General features: G+C 64.7%; 2 protein-coding genes across 2 annotated transcripts in view; both read left to right on the top strand.

The window, feature by feature from the left end:
* Nucleotides 1-9988, top strand: part of KNDC1 (kinase non-catalytic C-lobe domain containing 1) — a 40858-nt gene extending 30870 nt beyond the window's left edge. The window contains exons 23-30 of the mRNA XM_055118887.1: nt 18-197; nt 623-826; nt 1036-1118; nt 1204-1354; nt 3338-3460; nt 3529-3588; nt 3975-4132; nt 7097-9988. Of these exons, the coding sequence (XP_054974862.1) occupies nt 18-197; nt 623-826; nt 1036-1118; nt 1204-1354; nt 3338-3460; nt 3529-3588; nt 3975-4132; nt 7097-7328 (1191 nt within the window). The 3' untranslated portion in view covers nt 7329-9988. The remainder of the gene's footprint in view (nt 1-17; nt 198-622; nt 827-1035; nt 1119-1203; nt 1355-3337; nt 3461-3528; nt 3589-3974; nt 4133-7096) is intronic.
* Nucleotides 9989-10596: 608 nt separating this feature from the next.
* On the top strand, nt 10597-11714 carry UTF1 (undifferentiated embryonic cell transcription factor 1). The gene is made up of 2 exons (XM_055119658.1): nt 10597-11145; nt 11233-11714. The coding sequence occupies exons 1-2, from the start codon at nt 10629-10631 to the stop codon at nt 11712-11714; spliced, it is 999 nt and encodes a 332-aa protein (XP_054975633.1). The 5' UTR covers nt 10597-10628.
* Nucleotides 11715-25017: the final 13303 nt, after the last annotated feature.

Raw genomic sequence — 25017 nt, 5'->3', positions numbered from 1 at the left:
TCCTGGCCTTTGTCCAGATCCTGCCCCGGGACGGCTCCGTGGAGCACTTGCTGGGGCTGTTGGAAGTGGGTGCAGACCAGCGGGCAGAGGGGCCCCCACGCAGCACTGACACGGAGGACCCCAAGGAGGCTGAGGAGGACGCCGGGCCCCTCAACGCCCTCTGTAAGAGGCTCTCGGAGGACAGCATCTCCCGGAAGGTGAAGGCCTGGGAAGGGTGGGGCACCCACAGACAGAACAGCTCCCTGAGCCCGGCGTAGGGGGGCACCCACACGGGTACACACAGAAGCAGGCACACAGCCTCACATGCACACACACATGTACATACACAGGCACACACATGCCCGTGTGCTCACGTGCCCTGTCCTGTGCACATGCCCACCACACACCGTGTGTGTGCGGAGACACGAGTGCAGGCACACGCGCACTCCCTGCCCGGCCAGGTCCTCCCCCATAGTCCTGGTGGGAGGGGCAGGAGCCCGGCCCTGTCCAGTGTGTGTGTCCCCAGACTTGAGCTGCCCTGAGGGAGCCAGCTGTGGCCGCACGGCCATGGGGTGGGGTCTCTGCGCTCACCTAGCAGGCTGCGGGGCCGGACGGGCCCTCAGTGGAACCTGGCTGCCCGCAGAACTTCCCCTGGCGGCTGTCCAGGGCCAGCGGCCTGGCCGCGCCTCACAGAGAGCGGCAGTACAGCATTGCGTCCGCCCTGCCCAAGCCCTGTGTCTTCGAGGGCCTCTACGGGCCCTGCACGGGGGCCAGCGAGAAGGGATCCTTCTTCCTGACTGAGTACAGCACCTCCCAGCTCTCCAGCCAGCTGACGCTGCTGCAGGAGGTAGGTGGGCGGGGCCGAGCCCCCGCAGACCCTGATGAGCAGGCCCCTGCCTGCTGCCCCCTGGGCCGGGTGGTCCCAGGCCTCCCCCCAGGCTGGGTCCTGGGGCTCGTGGCTGCAGAGGTAGGGAGCCCGGGAGGCAGAGGGGACCCCAGCCCAGGGCTGCCTGGTGCAGTCTGTGGGGGTCAGACACTGGGCATGGTTGCCGGCAGGAGCTGTTCCAGAAGTGCCACCCTGTCCACTTCCTCAACTCCCGGTCCCTGGGCATCACGGACACGAGCACGGCCCTGCCCCGGTGAGTCCTGGGGCCGAGCACCACTTCGGAGGGGCAGCTGAAGGCCAGCCGCAGTGGCCAGCGTGCTGAGCCGGGCCCCTTGCAGGTCCAGCAGCTCCGAGTGTGTGCCGGCCAGGGCCTGCAGCCTGTTCCTGCCCGACTGCACCCAGGACCCCTTCCTGCTTCAGCTACTGAGACACGGGGACGATGTCAGCACCTGGGTGGCCGCAGAGATCGTCACCTGCCACGGCTCCAAGGTGGGCACCTCCACTGGGCAAGCAAGTGACCCCTCATCGCAGTCCTGGGGCCACTAGAGGCCAAGGGCCAGCAACACCCCAGCTTCTGCCATCAGTGACGTCAGACACCCCCACAGCTCACCAGAAGCCTGCCCCGCACTCACTGAGGCCACAACCCATGAAGCCTGTGATCACGTGTGCACACAGAGCCATCACACACATGCAGACAGCTCCACACATGTGCACATGGAGGTTACACATGCAGGCAGCTTCACATGTGTGCACAGAGCCCTCACACACATGCAGTTGGCTTCACATGTGTTTTTAGGGCCTTCACATGCATCCAGATAGGTTTCATGTGTGTTCACACTGCTCCTTCAGACACAGGTGGGTTTCACAGATGTGCACACAGTCTTCACGTGTGCTGGCAGGCATCTCTCGTGAGTGAAGTGACGAGGCTGTCACACACATGTGCTCAGATACAGAGTTGTCACACATGGAAAGACACGGAGGTATCACTCGTGAGCATGCAGGTGCTGCAGTGCGTGTGCGCCAAGCCGGCATATGTGTGCAAACCTCATTCTTGCTGGGCACATGCAGCCAGGCTCTGAATGCGCACCCAGGACTCACTCCCTCAGCCCCAGGACACGGGCTCAGGGCCTGGGCCTACTCCCTTCAGACCCCTCCCACTGGGGGTCCTGTGCTCACAGCCCTCTGCCCCTCAGTCCTGCCTCACTGACTCAGGCTGGGCTCCTTCCCTGCAGACCCCACAGGCTTCCCTGCCAGGACGAAACATGTTGAGTGCTACTGGCCCTGTGACCCTGCAGGACAGGCCTGCAGCCAGGAGGGGGGACCTCCAGCTGTCCTGAGCCCTGGCCTGAAGGACCACAGCAGGTCCCCAGGACAGCTTCCTGCCTCACGTCAGTGCCCACTGCAGGGTCCCACCATTGGCCTCCAGACTCTGGCTCTGCATCTCATCTGGGAGCATCCTGTCAGCTGTGTGGGGTACGGGAGGGGAGGAGGGGAGGCTGAGGCCGCCACTGGGCCATGGGCCCTCTCTGCCCCAGCAGACGCCTGGCTTCTGAGCGGCAGCTCCCCGAGCAAACCCGGCTCCCACTCACTCTGGGTGGCTGGGGTCCCTGCCGCCCTGGCCCAGCCGGCCCCCCTGGCCCCTGGGGAGGCTGAGGCACACTACCCCTGTGTATGCATGTGGGGCCCACTGCAGCGTTTGCCGTGCCTGTTTCCCACGGGACAGCCTTAGCCTGCTAGTGACAGCTTCCTGCTGCTCTTTCCCAACAGCGAGAGGTCTGGGTTTTCAGGGCGTTGCTGACAGACGACCCTCCTCTTCAGCCAGGACGTGAGCACTGGAAACTGGGTGTGTTAGGCCAGAGAGCTAGGACAGCAGGTTGGGAGCTTGCTTTGCACACACTGGACCCAGATTCAGTTCTGGCACCGAATAGGGCAACCCAAGCCCCGCCGGAAATGATCGCTGAGTGCAAAGCCAGAGTAAACCCTGAGCAGTCAGGTGCGGCCCAAGACAAAACAGAAAGCCAGTTGGGTGTACTCCATCTGCCAGTCCACAGGAGTACCCACAGGATTATTCGATGTACTCCTCCTCAGGAGTGCCCGGTGTGCTGATCCAGGGCACACCCCGTGTGACTATTCACAGGAACACTCAGTGTGTTCACTCACCGGGGTACCCAGTGTGCTAACCCAGAGGACACCCCTGCGTGCTGGCCCACAGGAGTGCCCTGTGTGCCGACCCAGGGTTCACCCACGTTTGCCCAACAAAGGTGCGCCCAGCATGCTGCCAGGGCTCTCCTGGTGCGTGCTAACACAGGTACACGGTGTCGACTCACGGGAATGATCGATGTGCGCATCTGTGGAGGCCCAGTGGGCATGAACCCACGGGGCTGCCCTCTTGCCAACCCCACCCCTGGCAGCAGGGACCACCCAGTCCTGGCCTCTGGCTGGCAGGAGCCCCTGACAGCAGCCCCGGTTCAGCTGCAGGTGAATCTACTCTCCAAATTCCTCCTGATCGCCAAGTCCTGCTACGAGCAGAGGAACTTCGCCACAGCCATGCAGATCCTGGGCGGCCTGGAGCACACGGCCGTGAGGCAGTCCCCCGTGAGTCCCCGGGCGCTGGGCGGGGGGTGGCGCGAGGCTGTGGTGTCTCACGGACGCTTCTGTCCCAGGCCTGGAGAGTCCTGCCTGCAAAGGTGGCCGAGGTGCTGGAGGAGCTGAAGGCCGTGGAGGTGAGCCTGGGGCCCGCCTGCCTCTGCCACAGCTGCTCACACCCCAGGGCTGTGCCTGAGGCAGAGGGGCGTCCACCCCTGTGTGGGCTGGGTGCCCAGGGGCCCACCCGCTGGCCACACAGGCTGCAGGCGCTGGGGAGGGAACGCCCAGTCCAGAGGCAGTCCCTGCGACAGCAGCAGGACGCGACCCTGCACGCAGCCTGTCCCACCCCACCCCTGCGGGGCCCAGGCAGGACACACGTCTAGGAGGTCCTGAGTGGCAGGACTGCCCTCCCCAGCCCAACCCCACTGCCCCGGCGTGAGGCTGCCCGTGGCCAGGGGCCCTGCGGCAGCGGCCAGCCTGGCCCTGCTCTGACCCGAGCCCAACCCCCGCCCCCGCCCCCCAGGTCTTCCTGAAGAGCGACAGTCTGTGCCTGATGGAGGGGCGCCGCTGCCGGGCGCAGCCCACCCTGCCCTCTGCCCGCCTGCTGGCCATGCACGTCCAGCAGCTGGAGACCGGGGGCTTCACCATGACCAACGGGGCCCACCGGTGGAGCAAGCTCAGGTGAGGGGGCACGGGCGGGGCGCGTGGGGCCAGAGCGACAGCACGTGGCCAGTCCTGGTTCCACCTCTGGCACCACGTATGGTCCCTGGCCAGCCAGGAGTGAGCTCTGAGCACCACCAGACGTGCCCCCCAAAAAGGGAGCCGCATAGGGGAGGGGTCATGGCAGGGCAGGGCAGGGGAGGGGCCAGAGTAGCGCAGGGCAGGTGAGGGGTAACCTCTCCACTCCCCTCTCCCACCCTCCCTCCCCCGCAACCCCTCTCCACTCCCCTCCCCCACACTGCCACCCCACTCCCCTCCCCCACTCCCTCCCCCACACCCCCTCTCCACTCCACTCCCTCCCCCGCACCCTCCTCCCTCCTCCACACCCCCTCCCCACCACTCCCTCCCCCCACAACCCCTCCCCCACCCTCCCTCCCCCACAACCCCTCTCCACTCCCGTCCCCTACCCCCACCCCCTCCTTCCCCCACACCCCCTCTCCACCTCCCCTCCCCCACACCCTCCCTCCCCACCTCCCCTCTTCTATACTCTCCCTCTCCACTCCCCTCCCCCACTCCCTCCCTCCCCCACACTCCCTCTCCACTCCACTCCCCCACCCCCTCCTTCTCCACCCCCCATTTCTGGGCCTCCCCAGGGCTGTCCATGTGGGACAGACACACGACACTCCCCTGGGAGTCCAGTGCCCTTAGGAGGACAGGCAGGTTTGGCTGCTGATGCTCCCAGGGTCAAATGTGGCCTGGAGGGCCACACAGGCCTGTGGTCCAGGGCCCCGTGTGCAGCCAGACTCCCCGGGCACCCCCTTGGTCTTCCCCTGCGTGTCAGAGGCAGGGCTGCTGGGCAGCCCACAGCCCTGCTCTCCAGCACAGCTCAGGGACCGGGGGGCCACAGTCCCACCTGCTCTTGGTGCCTTGTGGGTGTTTCTGTAGTGTGGGGGCCGCAGGGTGGTGACAGGGCCACCCCGACTCAGAGTCTGAGGAGGTCACTCCTGGAGCACGTGCATGCCCCTGAGAACTGCCTTTGGCTCCCAGTGCCCAGCTTAAAACCAGTCCGAGCCGGAGCAATAGCACAGTGGGGAGGGCGTCTACCTTGCACGCAGCCGACCCAGGTTCAATCCCTGGCATCCCATATGGTCCCCGAGCACCACCAGGAATAATTCCTGAGTGCAGAGCCAGGAGTAACCCTGGAGCATTGGTAGATGTGATCCAAAAGGAATCACTGTATCATGTACTGCTGTCATTCCATTGCTCATCAATTTGCTCGGGTGGGCACCAGTAACATCTCCATTATGAGACTTGTTGTTACTGTTTTTGGCATATCGAATATGCCACGGGGAGCTTGCCAGGCTCTGCCGTGCAGGTGGGATACTCTTGGTAGCTTGCCGGGCTCTCTGAGAAGGACGGAGGAATCGAACCCGGGTCAGCCGCATGCAAGGCAAACGCCCTACTGGCTGTGCTATCGCTCCAGCCCCCCATCAGGAAAAAAAAAAAAACATAAAAACCTAGTCTTGTGGGCAGAGCTGGTTTAAGTGGTGGAGCTCAGGCCGGGCTGGGTTCCACCCCATGCCCCAGGACTCCCACGCACCGCCAGGGGCACTCCTGTGGCCCTCACGCTGCCCAGCCACGCTCTGCCGAAAGGCCTTGTATGACCCCAATAAGAACTTAGTGATTTTTCAAATAGCCTTTCCGGGGCCAGAGAGACAGCTCAATGGGCTGGGACACACGCTCGGCACGGGAACCTGGGTGGGATCCCCAGCACTGCACAGTGCCCCGAAGAACCACCTCGTATGGCCCAAAACAAGCAAATAAAACAGGGTTTGGGTTTTTTTTTTTTTTTGGGGGGGGTCAAACCCAGTGATGCTCAGGGATTTCTCCTGCTTCTGCACTCAGGAATTACTCCTGGCCGTGCTGGGGGGACATATGGGAAGCTGGGGATCGAACCCCGGTCAGCCAAGTACAAGGCAAATGCCCATCCCACTACACTATCCGGCCACACAAAACAGGTGTTTCAGGGCTAGAGATGGCAGCAGGTAGGGCACTTGCCTTGCACCTGGCTAAACCAGGTTTCATCCCAAAAGCCACAGGACCCCCGAACCCTGCCAAAAGAGTCAGGGGTGAGCCCTGAGAAACACTGGATGGGCCCCAAACGCCAGAAACAGACAGTGCACTGCATCAAAGAGACGAGAAAATCCCTATCAGTAAAATGAACTGAAAGTGCGTGATTTCCCAAGTGAAGCCCGGATTCAAACACAGATGCACGTACACACACGTGCACAGGCATGCATGCACGTACAGACACTGCTGGCACAAGCAGGCACACACACAAAGCCTGGCACACAATGGGGAACAGGCTGGGGCGGCGACCACGCCTCCCGGACTGCTGCAGGCCCCTGACTGCTTCAGGGTCGGGGAAGAGCACGGGCAGTGTCTGTGCGCCAGCCCCTCGATGCCCCAGGGGAAAGAGTCCTCACTAGCCTCCGCTCACACTGCACAGTCCCTTGGACTCAGGCCCACTCACAAACCCTCTCTGCACCCGGACAGCTGACCCTGGGTTTCCTTCAACCCAAAATTCTCAGTTCCTGAGCACTGGGGTCTCACACTGCACTTACGTGGACCTTCATGGACTTGAAAGTGAAAGGAGAGAGGCGAATGGGTGGGTAAACGGCGGAAGAATAAGTGGGTGGAAGGATGGAGGAATGGATGGATAAATGAGTGGATGGATTTGCAGGTGGATGGGTGGACGAGAAGATGGGTGGGTGAATGGATGGAAACTGGGTGTTTAACAGGTGGGTGGGTGGATGGGTGGGTGGTAGAATGAGTGGAGGGTGGGTGAGTGGAAGGGGTCAGTGTACCATCGGTCGGAGTAGTGAAGGAGAGTGGTCTCAAGGATCAGCAGGCCCACCTCCGGACTCTGCCCTGGGAGCCGTGGTCAGGGCCCTGGCCCGCAGGCTGATGCCCCCACTCCTGCAGGAACATCGCCAGGGTGGCGAGCCAGGTCTGCGCCTTCCAGGAGAACCCCTACACTTTCGCACCCGACGCCAAGCTGCAAGCCCACCTCAAGCAGAGGATGGCTCGCTTCAGCGGGGTCGACATCTCCCTCCTGGCGGCCGACAGCAGGGCCGACTCGCGCCAGCTGGGCAGCGAGAAGCATTCGCGGAGGATTCAGGACAAGCTGCGGAGGATGAGAGCCACGTTCCAGTGACGGCACAGGTTGGAGACTGCCGCCGGGCCGGCCCAGGGCAAGAGGGGCAGGACCAGGCCCCGCGGGCGGGCACCACGTGGGCAGTGCAGCCCCGCCCTCCTGAGGAGGAGGAGGAGGGCCGGGCTGCCTCGAAACAGGCAGCACAAGTGCAGGTTGGGGCATTTCTGGTAGGATGTAAAAAATTCAAAATCAAGTATTAAAAAGATAGAGGCCGCCTTCAGCTTCTACAGACTAGGCTGGACCCTCCGGTTCCCCGGGCCCCGCCAGCCCCCAGCGCCCTCCACCCAGTGTTCACCACAGCTTGTGAGTCTAACAGCAAGGGCCAAAGTGACCCACTACCAGCCACGAGGTCCGGGACTCTCCCCGGGACCCCAGGCCCCACCCCTGACCTGGTGCCTACGTCCCACCTCACTAGTCCAGACGCCCCACCCAGCCTTTCCTCCTGCTGCTGCCACCAGGGAGGCCTCACTCCCAGGCGCCAGTGCTCCGAATAGCTGGGGGCGAGTCCAGTGAGGGCTGAGAGGGGGCCCAGCAAAGGGCGTGGGACAGCAGCAGCGGCGGCGGCGCTGGCCTTGGCCTTGGCCACCCTCCACACGTGCCCACGCCCAGGCCACGTCCATGCTACACAACCCTGTGCCTCCACAGCACCCACGCCAGCCCACACCACACCCACAGCACCAGGCTCCGGAGACACGTCCCTGCACTGCATCACCCGAGGGGACCAAGGCGTCTTCCACACAGGCACCCAGCACTATTGCCCCAAACAGGCCAGCTGTGCTCAGGGGAGCACCCTGGACAGGCCACAGCCACCCACCTGGGGCACCCAGCTGGGCCTTCTCAGCTGAAGACCACGGGCGACACAGCACGGCCACCACACGTGGGCTCAGCTGACTGCAAGGGGCTGCCGAGGGGGCTCTGCTCAGCCTCAGTGTCAGAGTCTGAGGTGACAGTGCCCAGCACAGAGCAGCGTGGGGAGGGGCCCTGCATGCCACCCTCATGGCACCACCCATGGTCACCACCCGAGCCCGACCATTCGTCTCCGCGTGTCTGCCCTGAGTGAATGACACATGGCCACCCTGGAAAGACCCCACGACACAGGTGCAGTCCCGAGTGGGACAAGACTCAGGCCAAGGCCTCGGGAACTGAAGCTCACACTGGCTGGCAAGGCTATCTGTGGCTGCTGCCCCAGAGAGGGTCTCACAGGGTCAGTGAGCACTGCGCAAGGAGGGGAAGAGACCAGGGCTCAGGGTCTGGGGACAGGGGCTCAGGGCACGAGCATCTGAGGGTCTCCCGGGACAGGCTGAGGAGGAGGGTCCATGAGGTCGTGAGTGGAGACGGCTCCAGCGCTTCTGGCCCTCCGTGGCAGGAGGGAGAGCTTATGGGACAGGGGCAGGCTTTGGTGCAAGAGACTCGACTTCCCCACGCCCGCCAGGGGCAACCCTGGCACTGCTGAGATGGCCAGAAAATAATTTTTGAAAGCATCAGCTACAGAGGAGGGTAGGGTGGTCGGAGAGACGACAGCAAGAAAGGCACTTGTCTTGCACGTAGCCAATCCTGGCTCACCCCTGGCACACGAGTCCCGAGCATCAACTGCTGTGATCCCTGAGCCTAGAGGCAGGAGGAAGCCCTGAGCACCACTGGGTGAGGGCTGGAAACAAGTAAACAGAGGTGGCAGCTATGTGGGCCACACAAGGGCAGTGCCAGAGAATGGGGGAGGGCCACTGTGTGTCCCTGATCTTCACCCACAAGAAGCCCTCGTTGTGGCCCCCAGCAGCACCTCAGACGCTGCTGACCCCCTGGGGGGTTCCCAGCCCCCAGCCTGGAAGCAGAGAGCCTGTAGTGCCAGCCTCGCCTGACCCCCTGCAGCTGGACAGAGGCTGGCTGGAGGCTGCAGCAGTGAGGGGGACAGGGCATGACTGCATCAGGGGCAGCGCAGGGTCAGGAAGGACTGAAGGATGGAGACGGCCACACGAGGGACATGGACAGGAGAGGGGATGGCTGTCACAGGGCCAGGTCCACTCTGCATCCACAGAGGGAGGAGCAAGAACCGGATGGTGGAGTGAAAGGGATGGGTGTGCCTGCGGATGGGCTGAGCCAGTGACCCTTGAGGACACAGGGAGGCACTGTGCAGTGTCTGATCCTGCCGGTAAGGCCCGGGCAGAATGGTAGTGGACCATCCAGAGCCGCACGGAACCGAGACACCAGGCATACCCCAACTGAATACCCCACCAAGTACCTGGCCAGGGGTCCTCAAAAGTGCCCGATGAGGAAATGGACACCCGGTGGGATGCAACATGACCAGAGGACAGGAGAGGCGATCGAGGGGGCCGGGAGGGATTTTCCACGGCAGCATTTCAGTGTCTCACGTGAGAACAGCATCCTGGGACCAGGGCGAAGCCGAGGGCAGTGTCCACAGGAAGAAAGCAGGTGGAGGGCGGTGAGGAAGGGCTGGTAGGGGGTCGTCTTCAAAGGCTGCCTGACCGGAAATACAGGTGTGTGTGGACTCTGCGCGATGCGCGTTCAAGCTGTACCTGCGTCTGTGCGGTATTTCCCAGACCCCCGCGCTCCGAAGCTCGCGGTCCATTCTGCACTCTCTTTTTCTTGTCATATTGCTCTAACCAGGGCTTCTCGAATAAAGTCGGCGCGAAGCATTGATGCAAGACAGTTGTCTAATTCCTAACCTAGGGGACCACACAAGGTCACCCTGCGGCTGGCCTTGGGGCGCCAGGTGAAGTTCGGGCCGGGGGCGCGCCGTCTGGGCAGCGGGCGCTGCAGAGGGGGTCGTGCGCTGAAGGTCTCACTGGGGGCGCGCGGGCGGGACGGGGCGGAGCGAGCGCGGGGTGGCGCAGAGGGCGGTCCAAGGGCCGAGAGCAGGGTCCGCCCTCGGCGCTCGGACCGCCACTTCCTGCGCTCGCTGCGGAGCCCACCCACTCCCGGGGCGGGGAGCGCAGCACGCACAGGGGCGCCGGGGGGCGCCGGGAGGGGCGGGGAGGCGCAGGGGCGTTCAGGGCCCCGGGCCCGCGGCGCCGGAGCAGGGCGCGGCGCGTGCCTATAAACCCCGGGCCCGGCGCGCCCCCGCCCTCTCCGGCCGGCTCGCCGCTCCCGCGCGCAGGTCCGTCCCGTCGACGCGGCCCGCCTCGCGCCCAGACCCCCGCGCCGGACCCGCGTCCCAGGCGCCCCCGCGGCCGGACCGCGGCGGCCGAGGGGCGGGGCGCGGCGTTGCGGGGCGGGGCAGAGCCAGCTCGACGGCGGACGGACGCGCGCGGGGCTCAGATCCCAGCGCGCCCACCTGTCCCCGGGATGCTGCTCCGGCCGCGGCGGCCGCCCCCGCCCGCGCCCCCGTCGCCCGCCCGCCCGGACCTCGAGGCGGACCCGGGGGCCTCGCCCGCGCCGCCCACCTCGCCCGCGCCGTCGGCGGCGCCCGCGTCCCCCGGCTCGCCCGTGTCCCCCGGCTCGGCGCAGCGCACGCCCTGGAGCGAGCGGGAGACGGAGCTGCTGCTGGGCACGCTGCTGCAGCCGGCCGTGTGGCGCGCGCTGCTGCTGGACCGGCGCCGCGCGCTGCCCACCTACCGCCGCGTGTCGGCCGCGCTGGCCCGCCAGCAGGTGCGCCGCACCCCCGCGCAGTGCCGCCGCCGCTATAAGTTCCTCCGCGACAAGCTGCGCGACGCGCACGACCAGCCGCCGGGACCCTTCGACCCGCAGATCCGCGAGCTCATGGAGCTGCTGGGCGACCACGGGCAGCCCCGCAGCCGCCGCCGCTCCCCGGGGCGCCCGCAGCGCGCCCGCCGCCCGGCCAGCAACGCGCCCGCCGAGCCGGGTAGGTGCGGGGGTGGGGGCCCGGGGGGCGCGTCGGGGCCCGGGGAGGGCGGACCCCACCTCACGCGGCCGCGCTCCGCCTTCGCAGGGGCCTCGCTGTCGCCCGGCGCGCGGGACGCCGACGCGGACCCGTCCTGGACGCTCAGGTTCAGCGCGTCCCCGCTGAAGGCGGACGCCCCCAGGCCCCCAGGCTCCCCGCCAGCGCTCGCCAGCTTCGACCCCACGTTCGGCCGCCCCGAGGGCCACGCGCCCCTCCGAGACCCCGACAGCTCGCCGCCGCCGCCGCCGCCGCCGCCGTCCCCCGCCCGGGAAGACCCCGCCTTGCCGCCCGGCAGCCCGGAGCAGCCCGCGCCCGCGCCCCCGACGCTGAACGCCGCCCTGCTGCAGACCCTGGGCCACCTGGGCGACATCGTGACCATCCTGGGCCCGCTGCGCGACCAGCTGCTGACCCTCAACCAGCACGTGGAGCAGCTCCGCGGCTCCTTCGACCAGACCGTGTCCCTGGCCGTGGGCTTCATCCTGGGCAGTGCCGCGGCCGAGCGGGGCGTCCTGGGAGACCCTCGCCAGTGACCTCAGGCCTGCGGCTCTGGCCCACTGTCCCTCAAACCTTCTGACGCTGAATAAAAGGGGAAAAAACTTGGCTTTCCCGCCTTTGCTCTGCGTGCGGATTCTCTGGCGGGACCGGGCCCCGGGACCTGGGGGTGGGAACCGGGAGCCCAGCAGGCCCTTCCTCTCATTCCTGCGCCAGCAGCTTCAGAGGTGGGCCCCTGGGGGAGGGTCGCCCAGGGACACCCTTGACCCCGGCCCGGCGGGGCTCAGCGGGCCCTGGAGCCGAGATTTTACACCTTTGCTGAACCCAGGGTCCCGCAGCTTTTTTACTTTGCGCGTCTAGGAAATAACCCACCAGCTCAAGCGTTCCTGGCAGGCGCTCGGACTCGACTCCAGCCCCTTGCCTTCCTTGGGAGCGTTTTCCAGGGATCCCAGACCCACCCCTGGCCGCTGGAGGAGGGGCCGCAGCCGCTGAGGAAGTGGCCCCGGGCGAGCGCCGCATAACAATACGCCCTGGGAGCGGCGGGATTGCCTTGGGCGCTGCAGTGGGCAGCCGGCCGCCTGCCCGCCCCTCCCCCAGCCTCCTCAAGCCGGGCGGAGCTGGTCGGGGCCTTTCCCCTCGGTTCTGGAGATCCTGGCCTGCTTCCCCGGTGGAGGCACGTGGAACACGGGACGAGCTCGCAGGGAGCGGGCTGGACCTTTGGACCCCTCGCTCAGAATCACCTCTGCACGCACCTCACCCGGTCCAGGCAACTCATACCCCTGCCTTTGGCCGCGCCTCCGCCCTGTCTCTAGCATTTGGGAGAGCGCCCTTTTGCAGACTGGCTCGACCGCGGGCCCTGCGTACACGCTTCTGCAGCCAGGGACCGCCCATTCATCCTCTGGAGCGGGCGCGTATGCCTGCCCCCCAGGGTTACACCTATGTCCTTCCCACCAATGCTCAGATGAGCTGTTGGGGTTTCCAGGAGGCGGGGGCTGGGGAGCGCCTTTGGGGGCGCAGCAGACCTGCGGGAGGTTTGGGGTTCCAGGGAGCCTTGGAGCCGACCCTTGAGCTCAGGGGGTGCAGGGGGTTCTGCTGCCGCGGAGGGTGAGCAGGATGGGGCGGAGGTGGGGGTCGCGCTGTCGGATGGGTTCAGAGTGAGCCCATAACCTCCAGGTCCTAGTCCTGCCCAAAGGTGGCACCTGGTCGCTCCAGCTACCTTTGTGCCCAGAAAGCTGGACAGCGGGGGTCTAGGCCCTGGGCATGCTTCTCCTTCCTCTCCTTCCAGCATAGAACCCCCAGAGGAACTGGGGGTTCCCAAGGAAAAGCCCACTGTGTACAAGCCACTCCGGGAAGGGCGTGTGCAGCCTGCACGCAGGCCCTTTGCTCGGGGTCACCTGCCCCAGCGCTGGAGCTGCCACTGCGCCTGTCGGGCTTTGGTTTGGAGCATCCCAGGACAAGCTCTCGCAGGTGGACTGGGGGTGAGTGGGCTCGTCCGCTCCATTAGGGGCATGGAGCTGAGTGCTGCCCCACCCTGGCCCTCAGCCATAAATGCAGCCTGGTTACTCCTGAGCCCTCGAGGGACCCTGTCGTGTGTGTGTGTGTGTGTGTGTGTGTGTGTGTGTGTGTGTGTGTGTGTGTGTGTGTGTGTGTGTGTGTGTGTGTGTGTGTGTGTGTGTGTGTGTGTGTGTGTGTGTGTGTGTGTGTGTGTGGTGTCCACTCCCAGCTCCGGACAGCGGGAGGAGCAGGGTTTCCCTTTCTAGGGAGCCTACAAGGCTGGCTTCACTCCGGTGAAACCCACCTGTTTCTTGCATGGGAATGGGACTCCGGAAGCAAAAGCCGCTGATGCTGTGTGGTCAGAGGGGTGAGTGCAGGGCGTGGGGGTCCTGCCTGCGTCACCTGACCTGGTCCCCCAAATGTCACAGGCTGTACCCGGGCAATACACAGCACCACATCTTTGAACACGTCTTTGAATCTACGGCACCTGGCTGATGGCCCCCCACTCCTAAGCACCTTGGGAGGCCCCCCAAAAATGTGAGGACATTTTAAATTCTGCTTAAATCTTTTCAACAACTTTATACACTGGTGGGGTGAAAGTGTTCCAGTATTTTGTATGTTTGGGGCCTTGCAGGTGGTGCTGGGAACCACCAGGCCTACCCCAGTGGAACTTCGGCCACTGGTACCAGGGTTGGACCTGGGGCACTGCACCTGCCAGACTGGTATGTTTTTGAGCCATGGCCCGGTGAGGGGGTGGAACTCTGGCTCATTCTCTGTGACTTACCCACCTTCCCCAGAGAAGCCAAGCCCTGCACCAGACTTCAGCAGGCTCGGAGATAGCAGGGGGCAGTGCTGCCCTGCTCATCCCAACCCCAGCTCCACCCCAGTCACTGGCCTGACAGCCTGGCTAAGGAGGTCACTGGGCACCCCTGGGGAGCCCTCCCCCCGAAGACCTCATGAGAAGGTCCTGCACCCACCTCAGCCCGGCTCCCACACTGCTGCTTCTGGGCACTCCCACACGCCAGCACAGCCATGCTGCTTGCTGGAACGGCCGAGGTGACCCTTACCCATGGCCCCTTCCCCTTGGGGGTGCTCAGCGATGCTGGAACCAAGTGCCTGCCATTGATGAGGGAACATGAGGGGCCCCAGAGAAGAGTGATCTGCAGTCTGTCTACACCCACCTCACCCCCCATCCTCCTTATCTGCAGGAAGAGACTGGTTTCTGGGAGGTGAGGGGAAGAGTGTAAGGTGGGGCCTCTGCCCCTCCCAGCAACCTCTCTGTGTCCAGTCTGGGGAAGCAGAGGCCCAAGGTGCAGGGTGGGCGTGGGGGTCTCCAGCACTGACTTGCAGTAGCAGAGCTGGCACCTGGGAGAGCGGAGGTCTCCCCTGGGGAGGCACTTTTGGCCTCTCCTTCCCTAAGAATCCTGAGCGGCCCACTCAGGCGAGGGTCATGGAGGCATGTCAGCACATTGGAGAGCTCCTTCCTCCTAGCCCTGGGCGCTGCAAGCAGGTACGTGCTGGGCGGGGCCAGCCAGGCCGCTCTGGCAGCCTGTCGCGTTCCTCCAGGCCTGCGCTGGAAGATGCTGGCTCTGGGCTCTCTGGCAGCCCTGGGCTCTGCACTCTGCCCTGCACCCTCTGCTCCCCGGGGCCCAGGCTCCGCCACACCTGCTGCCCCTCCTGGGCCTTCTGCTGAGTGGGACCAGCTCCCAGCCCCCCATCCCAGGGGCGTAGACACTGACCTCACTGTGTGTGTATGCGCACATGTGCATGTGCACATGTGTGTATGCTCACCTACATGTGTGCACGCATTTGCATGCATGTGCGTGCACATGTGTTTGTGTATTGTGCATGTGTTTGCATGCATGTGTGTGCACATGCATATATGTGTGTGCATGCATGTTTGTGCTTACATGTGTTTGTGCATGTGTTTGTGTGTGCAGTTATGTGTACACATATGTGTGTGCGCATGTTTATGCATGTATGTGTGTGCATGTGCATGCACGTATGTGTGTGTGTTCAGAGCCAGCAGGCTCTTTAGGAGGGAACTGTCATTCATGTCACAGCCTGGACAGGTGCGGGTCCTGAGCAGACGCAGGAGGCCCCTTAAACCCAAGCCTCTCACCATCCTCAGAGGTGAGGGTTGGGTGTTTTCCAGGCTGGTGTGGAGGACTCTGCTCAGGACAGGGACCCTCCTCCAGGTGGGCTCTCCGGCCGTTGCTCCTAAGTTTTGCTGACTGGGAGATTGTGTTCTGCAGGGACCCTGTGCTGGGGAGCAGCCAGGGCCATAGCCTAGTCCCCTGTCCACAGAAGAGTGGGTCCACGCTGGGGGGTGGCCACACCACACCTGCAGGGCTGAGTACCCCGCACCAGGGACACCTAGGGACTGAACCCCACGTCAAGGGGCCTAGCCTTGGCCTCCGGAGAGGCCCGGTCAGAGCCTCCCCACAGAGCAGCCGGTATCTGATTCCTGGGGCCTGTCAGTGCTGTGAGCAGAGGCCTGCAAAGCCTTTCTGGAAAGTTCTGTCTGTTCCTCAGGAGTGAGCAGGCAGGTGGGCCCATGCCCAGGAGGTGCCACACAGGGACGGGTCAGTTACCAACGTGGGCTCTGAAGCCCCAGTGGAATGGCCATGTCTGGCCCACAAGAAGCATGGTCTGTGGGTCTGTGGGTGTGACTCGCTTACGCCTCTTTCCCTCCGCCTCCTGCCACAGGGGTGTTGGTCAGAGGCAAACAGCCGCAGCCACGGAGAGGGCATCTGCTGCAGCAGTGTGGGTCGGGTGAGCAGAACTGTGTCAGTGGCCAGCACAGTGTCTGCACAGGCCCTGGACATGCCATCCCAGGGCCCCACCTTCGGGCACCGTCCTGTCTGTGGCTGGCCTGGTCAGGAAGGGGCCGGAGGAACAAGATAGAAACAGCTTCGTTCTGGCAGGTCCCTCACGGGGCTCTCAAAGCCGAGGGTCTCGCTCCCCTGTGGCCAGGATGCTGTCCCCACTTGCTCACACGTGCCACTGCCCCTACCCCGCATTCTTCTGAGTCCTGCACGAGGGCCCCTGCGGGGGTCTCCTGCTTCCCATTCCCAGGGTCCTGTGAGCCGCCCACAGGCCCGAGAACAAGGGCAGGGCGAGATGCCCCTGTCTGCAGCCTGTTGTGTGGCCAGGTGGGCAGAGAGCAGGCCGGGGCTGCCAGTCCAGCTCTGTCTCAGCCGTGCTCCCCAGTGCTCTGAGGGCAGCGGCACAGACAGCAGCCGGAGCCCCAGCCCAGGGCGCTGCCCCTCACCCAGCATCCCCCCCCTGGCCCTGCCTGGGAGCCCCAGGAAGGTCAGCAGTCTCGGAGCTGATCCTGCCCCTCCCGCAGACCCCCAGCGCGAGAGCACAGGGACCCCGGCAGCGGCTTTGTTTCGCTCCTTATTGTTTCAGCTCCAGCGATTAAGGTTATAGAGAGTCACTTTGTTGCTACTTCCCCTCGCTCCAGCCCCAGCTGGGCGGATCCCCGCGGCCCTCCCCCACACGCCACACCTGGCCGCCCCTCCCCCGCCGGGGGTCCCTCGCCCACTCCCGCCCTCGTAGACCCCAGGCCAGGGGCTGAGGTGGACCTCGCTGCCCCTCCTTCCCATGTCCACACCTCTTTAGGCCAGACCCTCAAAGAAGTATGTGCATAGGAAGAAGGTCCAGCGAGCAGGGCGGTCTGTCCTCGTGCTGCGGCAGCCGGTGGCCAGCGGGTTCCCAGGAGAGAGTCTGGGGGGGCAGCGCTCATCAGGACTGGCCGGCCTCCCCGGGCCGCCAGTACTGCCCCTGCCCGGCGTCCTCCCACCGTGGCCGCTGGCGTCCTGCATCTTCCCGCCGCGCTGCCGACGGCCCGTGTTCATGCCGCTTCTTTGGGGTCCTCACTTCGCTGCTGCCACTGGGGTCCCGTGTCCTCCTGCTGCGTCCACTGAGGTCCTGTCTCCTCCTGCCAGAGCCACTGGGATCCTCTCTCCTCCGGACCCAATTTATGGGTGGCAGAGACCTTGGCGCGGCGCCTGGAGCTCCCCTGTCACATGTGAGCCCAGGCGCTCCCTGCCAAGGCCTGTCCACCCCCGCACCTGCGGACTGGGGCACAAAGAGCCTCCCTCAGCCCCGGGAACCTCCCAGGCCAGCCCAGCCACCCCTCCTCCAGCCGCCCAGGGCCCCAGCGTCAGGGCCTGCAGCAAGGGGGGAGGTGGCAAGTGGGGTCAATCCCCACCAGGACCCAGCTGGCAGTGCCCCCACCCATCCTGCCTGGGGTCTCGGCACTGGAGAAGCCCCTCTGGCAGAGGCGGCCTAGGGTCCAGAGTTCACAGAGGTGCTCCCAGGGCCAGAATGCTGGGGACAGAATAGGTGACAGTTACTCCATGTGTAATCTCCACACCAGTGCCGGGGGGCGTCTCAGACAGACCCTGGGTGGCAGGTACCTGCACATCTGGGCCCACTTGCCCTGGGTCCCGTGAGCCTCCTCTCAGCACCCTCAACTCTGCCCCCCTCAGCACTGCCCCCTCAGCACTGCCCCCTCAGCACTGCACCCCAGCGTCCTCCCTTCCTGTGCATCCTGAGGTCTCTGCTCTGTGTGTACATGTGTGGCTGTGTCTAAGTACGTCAGTGCCTCTGTGAGTGTGTGTGTGTGTGTGTGTGTGTGTGTGTGTGTGCGCGCGCGTATCTGTGCTGTGTCTGTGTCTGTGTGTGGCTGCCCCAGGTTCTCCGTGCCATGCAGCAAGCCCGTGGACTGGTGTGCCCCGTCTCCCAGGGAGGGAGCTCATGGTGAGACCCGGGACCCCTCAGAAGGCAGGTCTCAGGACGTGCGTGCTCACGCTGCACAGGGACTGGATACTTGGGGACAAGATGGAAAGGACAGAGCTGGGAGGACAGCAGGTGAGCATCCCCTGCCCAGGGCTTGTCCTCAATGTCCCCGGGCCCTGGATGCACAGGGTACACCTATGGTGGACTGGGGCACAAAGGCCCCCAGAGGATAATGAAGTGACAGGCCTGCCCCAGTGAAGCACATGATACACTCACTCATGTGCACTGACTCACGTTCACAGTGCTCACTCATGTATGAACACTCACACATACGCACATGTGCACATTTATAACTATCCTGTATACACACAACACTCACTCAAGCTTGCTCACACTCACACATTCATGTATGCACGTGCATGGGTCAGAGTCCTTAGAGTCCTCAGAACCAGACTCAGGCCCTGCCAGAGACAACCCACAGGGAGCAGGTGGGCCTTCACAGCAAGCTGTACCCAGGGGTGGGTGACGAGGCAGCCTCAGGGTTATCTCTAGTGACCACTGCCTCTGTAAGCCCCCTTGAGGCATTTCTTATCCTGCGCCTGCCCCGTGATCCTCCCCCACCAAGTTCTCCTCACAGGGGCTGGGAGAAAGATCAAAGTGACCTTGGTCTCCTTGGGCCTCTGGTCTGGAGGAGGGCTGGCCAGAGGCAGAGGGGCAGGAAGAAACAGGGCCAGGGGGACTTAGAGACAGCGACCCAGATACGGGGAAGTAGAGAGACCTCACATGGATGCCAAGTCCCTTCGTTTCTTTCCGCATTTTGGTCCTCGCTGCAGGAAGAAGTGCTGGGCAGCCCAGCCATCATGGAAGGGAGGCTGTCACTCCCTGTCCTGGTGCCCTCAGCCCTCTGCCCACCGCATGGGGACCATGTGACCTCTTCACCTGCCTTTGAAAGCTGGACCTCTCTGGGGTGCTGGTAGCACCAGCAGGGGTCTGGGGCCTTGCAGGGAGGTGGGTGATGGTGACGTGGGAGCACATCCCTCTCTGCCTGGGCAGGACTGAGGGGTCTGGGTGCTGGTCACTGCCAGCAATGCCCTGGAGTGGTCTTGGCACACGGCCACTTGCCCATGTGTCTTGTGGCTCTCAGGCTCAGGGGCAGGATGGTGCTGACCAGAGGACAGTGCTCCCACAGCCTGCTGCACTGTGGAGACAGGGCATGCAGGGACTCGGAGGCCACCAGTGGCCCAGATGGGCATCAGCTCTGCCATATGGAGGACTGGGGCACAGGACTCCCATGGAGAGTTTGGGTGTGGGCAGGATCGAAATGTCCTGCATCCCCCTCCAGCCCCCTGCAACTGGCATGGTGAGATTTCCGTACGGGATCGCCACTGGTAGAGGGTGTGCACCCCTTCCTCCACCACATTCACAGGTGGTGTCTGACGGAAGACGGGGGTAGGCCCTGTGTGGGTTGCAGGGGCGGGGGACACGGCAGGAGGAGGTCAGGGAAGGCTGTGGCCGAGGGCCAGGTGGGGGAGGCGAGCAAGGTCTGCACAGCTCTCTGTGTCAGGCTCAAGGCTGAGCCGGTGTCTCCTCCCAGATAGTGGCCGGGCTTGATATCTCCTTTCTCTGCGTGTTCTTATCACGCAGGCACCCCGGAGCTGGGAACCCTCCTGTGCTCTGCAAGGACAAAGAGCAAGGCCCTCCCCAAGGCTCACCACAGATGCCCAAGTGGGCAGGGGTGCCCCTGCCCCAGAGCTAAGCCTGTTCCCAGACTCGGGCGGCACTTGTCCTCAGGTCCCAGGCCCAGATGTCTCTCTTTCCTGGGGAGGGGCGGCCCCAGGTGGACCCACTGCACCCCCTTGTCCCACAGGCAGGAGCCCTGTTGACTCTCCCATGGCCAGCTCGGGCCTCAGTACTAACCCCGTGGGCAGGCCTGCCCATTGGACCTGGGGGCCAGTCAGGCGTGGGGGTGCTGACCAGCCCTGCCACAGGGACTCAGGGGGGTCACTGTATCTGTGGGGCATGAGTGTGGTCGTATGAGTGTGTGTGACTGGGGGCATGCGGCTTGGCTGGGTGGCCATGGGTTGGGGCAGAGATATATGAGGTGGGGGTGGAGTTCCCCAGTCACAAACCCACGGGCAAGAAAGCAGGAGGCAGGTGTGTGGGCTCTTTAAGGGGAACCAGCCCTGACTGGCACTGCCCCCAGGGCTTGGTTCCCAAGGGCCAGGGTGGGCACCTCCCCTGGCAGTTCAGAGAGTCCAGCACCCATGGCCAAGCTGGGCAAGGGCGAGCTGGTGCCCACCCAGAGCCAGAATGCTAAGGGGAGAGGTGCAGACACCAGGCATCACCTCTCCACACACGTGTGCTTGTCCTTACACACACATGCCTGCCCTCCACACGTGTGCCTGCTCATATATGTGGACCTGCCTTCCACGCATATGTGCCTGCTCTTACACACGTGTGCCACCCTCACGCACACGTGCCTGCCCCCTTTCTGCAGCAGTGCCTGCCTCTTCTGGTTATTTTTTAAATTTGGGGGCTATGTCTGGCAATGCTCAGGGCTTACTCCTGGCCTCCTGGTCCTGTCCTCAGGGATCAAGGTGGCAGTACTGGGGGACCAGATGGGGTGGCGGGGATCAAAGCCAGGTCAGCCACATCCAGGCCTGCTGGCCTGCCGCTCGGGCTCCAGCGCCTGTCTTCCCAACAGCCCCTGAGCCCTAGTTTGCTGGAAGACGCTTGACCACTGCAGCGTGGGTTCCAGTGCAGCCCCCCACAAGCCCCTGGGGTGCTGGCACCTTTGCGGCAGGGCTAGGCCCACCTGGCTCAGGCCTGCTCTGACGTGGCCTGGCCCCCTCCTTTCCCAGCTCCGTGCTGGCATCCCTATGGACTCCCTATGGGCACTGAGGTTCTGGGCTTTGGGAAAGAGCTTTTCTGTGGGAAGCCATTTTTCTGTCTCGGGGTGGTGGTGCGGGCCCCCAGCAGTGCGTCTGATCCTGCGGCTGAATACTTTTTCTGTTTGTGCTTTGGGACATGCCCAAAGTAGTGGGTGTGTCCCTGGGGATCAGCTCCCCTCCAGCTCTCTGCAGCCCTCAGTCTTCTCTCTCTTCTGAGATGCCAAGCGGTGCTCAGGACACCTGGAACGACTCCCAGCAAGGGCGGCCGGCTGAATGCGGGGGCCCATGGACACGATGCCACACAGACCCCGGGGTGCCAGGGGCCAACCAGCAGTGCCTTGTAGCGGCCAGGGCTGCCTGATAGTGCTCCGGGCCAGGTGGTGCCGGGTCAGCAGGGCTGGTGTGCTCAGGGCACGTGCCCTATTGCTGTGCTGGAGACGGGCTTCTCTTACAAAGCCTTCCGGGGTGGGAGAGATGCTTAGCAGCCGGGAGCAGCTTGTGAGCTGGAGGCGCGGGTTTGATCCCAGCATTGCATGGTCCCCTGAGCCCTGCCCTGTGAGACCTGGAGACGATATTTCCTGGGGTCTGAGACAGGACTGAGGAGCCCAGTTTGGGAACCCTGCATGGCTGGTCCCCAGCGCAGGTAGGTGAGTGAAAGACACATGCCCAGCGGCTCAGCCATTCTCTAAGGCCGGAGCATGTCTGAACCCCAGGGATTGCCCGGGTCTCGGAACACAAGCCAGCTTCCTGGGTGGCCTCCTGCTGACCTGCCCTGTCTCTATTTGGACACACGGTTGCCCCTTCCATCACTCTCCACCTTAGAGACCCCACTGCCACCTGTGGACTGGCTCTGCCCTCCCAGGAACTCCCTTCCCTGTACTGCTTTCTAAGTAAATTGTTTTGTTGGTTTTTGTTTGGGGACTACACCTGGTTGTGCTCAGGGATCACTCCTGGCAGGGCTCAGAGGACCTGTGTGAGATGCTGGGGATTGCACCAGGTCAGCCTCCTGCAGGGCAAGCTCCCTGCCCACTCCCAGGGGCCCTCTGCGGGCAAGTCTTTCTCCTTGTAGACATTTTCTTCACATCTTCACTCAGAGTTGGCCTTGGGGGACACTCCTGGCACCCCATGCGGTGGCAGGGCCTGGGTTCTCACTGGCACCCCACTTCCCTCCTCTGCTTCATGTACCCCTTGCCCTGCTGGTCACTGCAACTGGGGGTGCAGGGAGAGGATGGGTGTAGGTTGGGGCAGAGCCGCGGGTTGTGCTTGCAGGACCCCCACCCCCAACACTCATGCCCAGGCCTGGACTCTGGGAGCCCCTGGGTCTGGGCTGTGGGAGAGCCCTGGGTCTGGGCTGTGAGACGCCCCCTCAGGTCTGGGATGTGGGAGTCACAGGGTCTGGGCTGGGCTGGGGGAGCCCCCTCATATCTGGGCTGTGGAGGCCCCTTGAGTCTGGGCTGTGGGGGTCCTGGGGTCTGAGCTGTAGGAGCCTCCTGGGTTGGGGGTTGTGAGACACCCCCTCAGGTCTGGGCTGTGGGAGCCCCCTGGGTCCGGGTTGTGAGACACCCCCTCAGGTCAGGGCTGTGGAGCCCCCTCAGTCTGGGCTGTGGAAGCCCCAGGGTCTGGGCTGGGCTGGGGGAGCCCCCTCATGTCTGGGCTGTGGGAGAGCCCTCCTGTCTGGGCTGTGGAGCCCCCTCAGTCTGGGCTGTGGGAGCCCCGGGGTCTGGGCTGTGAGACACCCCCTCAGTCTGGGCTGTGGGAACCCCGGGGTCTGGGCTGTGAGACGCCCCCTCAGGTCTGGGCTGTGGAGGCCCCTTGGGTCTGGGCTGTGGGGGTCCCCGGGTCTGGGCTGTGGGAGCACCCTGGGTCCGGGTTGTGAGACACCCCCTCAGGTCAGGGCTGTGGAGCACCCTCAGTCTGGGCTGTGGGAGAGCCCTCAGGTCTGGGCTGTGGGAGTCCCGGGGTCAGGTCTGGGCTGTGGGGGTCCTGGGGTCTGAGCTGTGGGAGCCCCCTGGGTCCGGGTTGTGAGACACCCCCTCAGTCTGGGCTGTGGGAGCCCCGGGGTCTGGGCTGGGCTGTGGGAATCCCCAACTCTCGGGTGTGGGCTGTGGAGCCCTCAGACGCCTGGGATCTGGGCTCCCTCCCCACGGCCGGGAGGATCTTCAGGCCCGTGACACCCCCGGGGCCCCCTCACTGTCTGGCCGCCCAGGCCTCGCTGGGTGTGGCCGAGCCCTCCACAGACGACAAGGACACCTCTCAACGCCCCTCCCGGGCTCCCCAGACGGATGGGAACCTGGGGTAGAGGCCTGGCTGCGGAGTCACGTGACAGGAGCGGGGCGTGGCCCCGCCGCGGGCGGCTGCGCGGTGGGCGTGGTCTTCGGCGGGGGCGTGGCCTCGCCGCGGGCGGCCGCGCCCCTCTGACTCTGACGCCCACCGCGCCGTGGGCACCGGGCGGGGCGGGCAGCCCCTCGGCGGGGCCTGTGCCAGGCCGGGAGCCAGGCAGGACACAGCCTGACCCCGGCAACCTCCGCGTCTTCACGTCGGGGGTGAAGAGCCGCGCGGGCCGCCCAGACGACTGGGACTGGTGCTGGGGGCGGAGCTGCGTCCTCATCCGAGCCCGTCTGGGGGTCCTGGCCCGGTCTGCCCTGCTGGACCCACCCCGGCACCATGCGGAGCGAAGCTGGCCGCCGGGCTGTGCAGCTCCCAGCGCACGGCCGCCCGGGCCGCAGGGGCTGGCCGCTGGGCTGGGCTGGCCTGCCCGGCCCAGGAGCTCGCCAGCCCGCCGGTCCTTCAGACTGACCAGGCGCTCCAGCTTGCGCACCTTCATCTCCAGAATCTTTTTCTTCTTTTTCGCTTTTTTTTGGGTCACACCCGGCGATGCACAGGGCGCTGCACTCAGGAATTACTCTTGGCTTGGGCAGGGCAGGCCCCCCTGTGACCCAGTGGCCACCCTGCTGGGGACAGACATGAGGCCCCAGGGAAAGGCTCAGAGGATGGGCTTGTGGGCAGCGGCGACAGCCCAGGAGGGTGGGGGGGGGCTGCCCTCTGCAGCCTTGTGGGGAGGACACGGGCACAGCTGCTTCCTGAAAGGTGCGGGAGCACCAGCCCCAGGCTCTGCAGGAAAGCAGGACACGGGGCTTTCCAGAGAGCCTCAGGTGCTGCCCACGGGCCCGGAGGGGCCTGGACAGGCCACACTCTCCACACCAGAGGGGTCTGCACACTACAGTATGGCAGGGGGCGTCCGAGTCCCCCATGACTCATCAGCCGCAGCCCTGGAGGGTCCTGGGTCCTGCAAAGATGGTCAAGCGGTGCAGGGGCTAGTGGGGCCGGGGAGGGAGGAGGGGCAGTGGCAAGTGGGGGCGGGGCAGAGGGCCTCAAGGCCAGGCCAGGTAGGGCAGGGCCTGGGGCAGCATCCTGGCCCTGGCTATTGGGGATCAGTTTGTGCGCACTTAGCCGGCCTCCCTCCCTCAGGAGCAGGTCCAGGGGTGACCGCGGGACACCTGTGGTGTGGGCGGTTCCTCAGGGACAGCACTGCACTCTACTTTCTCCCGCAGGGCACACAGGACAAGCCCCAGGCGTGTCAGCCACCACCCTGCGAAAGAGATGTAGCTTGTGAAAGACTTTCCTGCTGCGCCCCGACCCCCACGGCTCCCACGATGCTGGCGGGAGCTTGGTGGCTGCCTGTGCGCTCCCAGGTCACCCCAGGTCACTGCTGTCGCTACCTGCCCCGGCCCGCTGCTCAGGATGCCCCAGTTGCTGAGCTCTGTGTTGCAGTGGACACACAGCTGTGCAGGTCCACCAGCTGCGCGTGGAAGTGCTTCCCAGTCAGTCTCCCCAGCGGCACCGTGGGTGGGGCAGGGAGACTGCTGATTGGCCACTGGGATGGCTGGAGGCCGTCCCCGCCCGGCCCGCCTCCCCGCTGTCGCTGAAGTCCCGGTGAGGCTGGGCAGCCACGCGAGGGCAGAGGTGGTGCGGCTGGGTGTTGCAGGCAGTGAGCAGCACCGCAGACGCCCGGAGGCCATAGCAGGGTCAGCTGCCTGTCCGGCAGAATGTTTCATCTAGGCCTTGACCAAGCGCAGCAGAGAAACAGGCGCCCCGCCCTTCCTGCACCTGGTAAGAATCTATGCTGGCCAGTACTCTATAGGTGATTTAATAGGAAAGCACAAGATTTCGACTACCAAAGCCTTCGGCTCTGCTGGTCCTCGGGAGG

Source organism: Sorex araneus, chromosome 11, assembly GCF_027595985.1.
Source record: "Sorex araneus isolate mSorAra2 chromosome 11, mSorAra2.pri, whole genome shotgun sequence".
Lineage (NCBI taxonomy): Eukaryota > Metazoa > Chordata > Mammalia > Eulipotyphla > Soricidae > Sorex > Sorex araneus.
Note: the sequence above shows the minus strand (reverse complement) of the source record. Positions and strands in the feature narration are given on the sequence as shown.

What these genes read in the sequence shown, in the direction of transcription:
- UTF1 (XM_055119658.1), top strand. Translation starts at nt 10,629, where the DNA reads ATGCTGCTCCGGCCGCGGCGGCCGCCCCCGCCCGCGCCCCCGTCGCCC. An exon ending in CAACGCGCCCGCCGAGCCGG is followed by an intron (nt 11,146 to 11,232) that starts GTAGGTGCGGGG and finishes CCGCCTTCGCAG; the next exon opens with GGGCCTCGCTGTCGCCCGGC.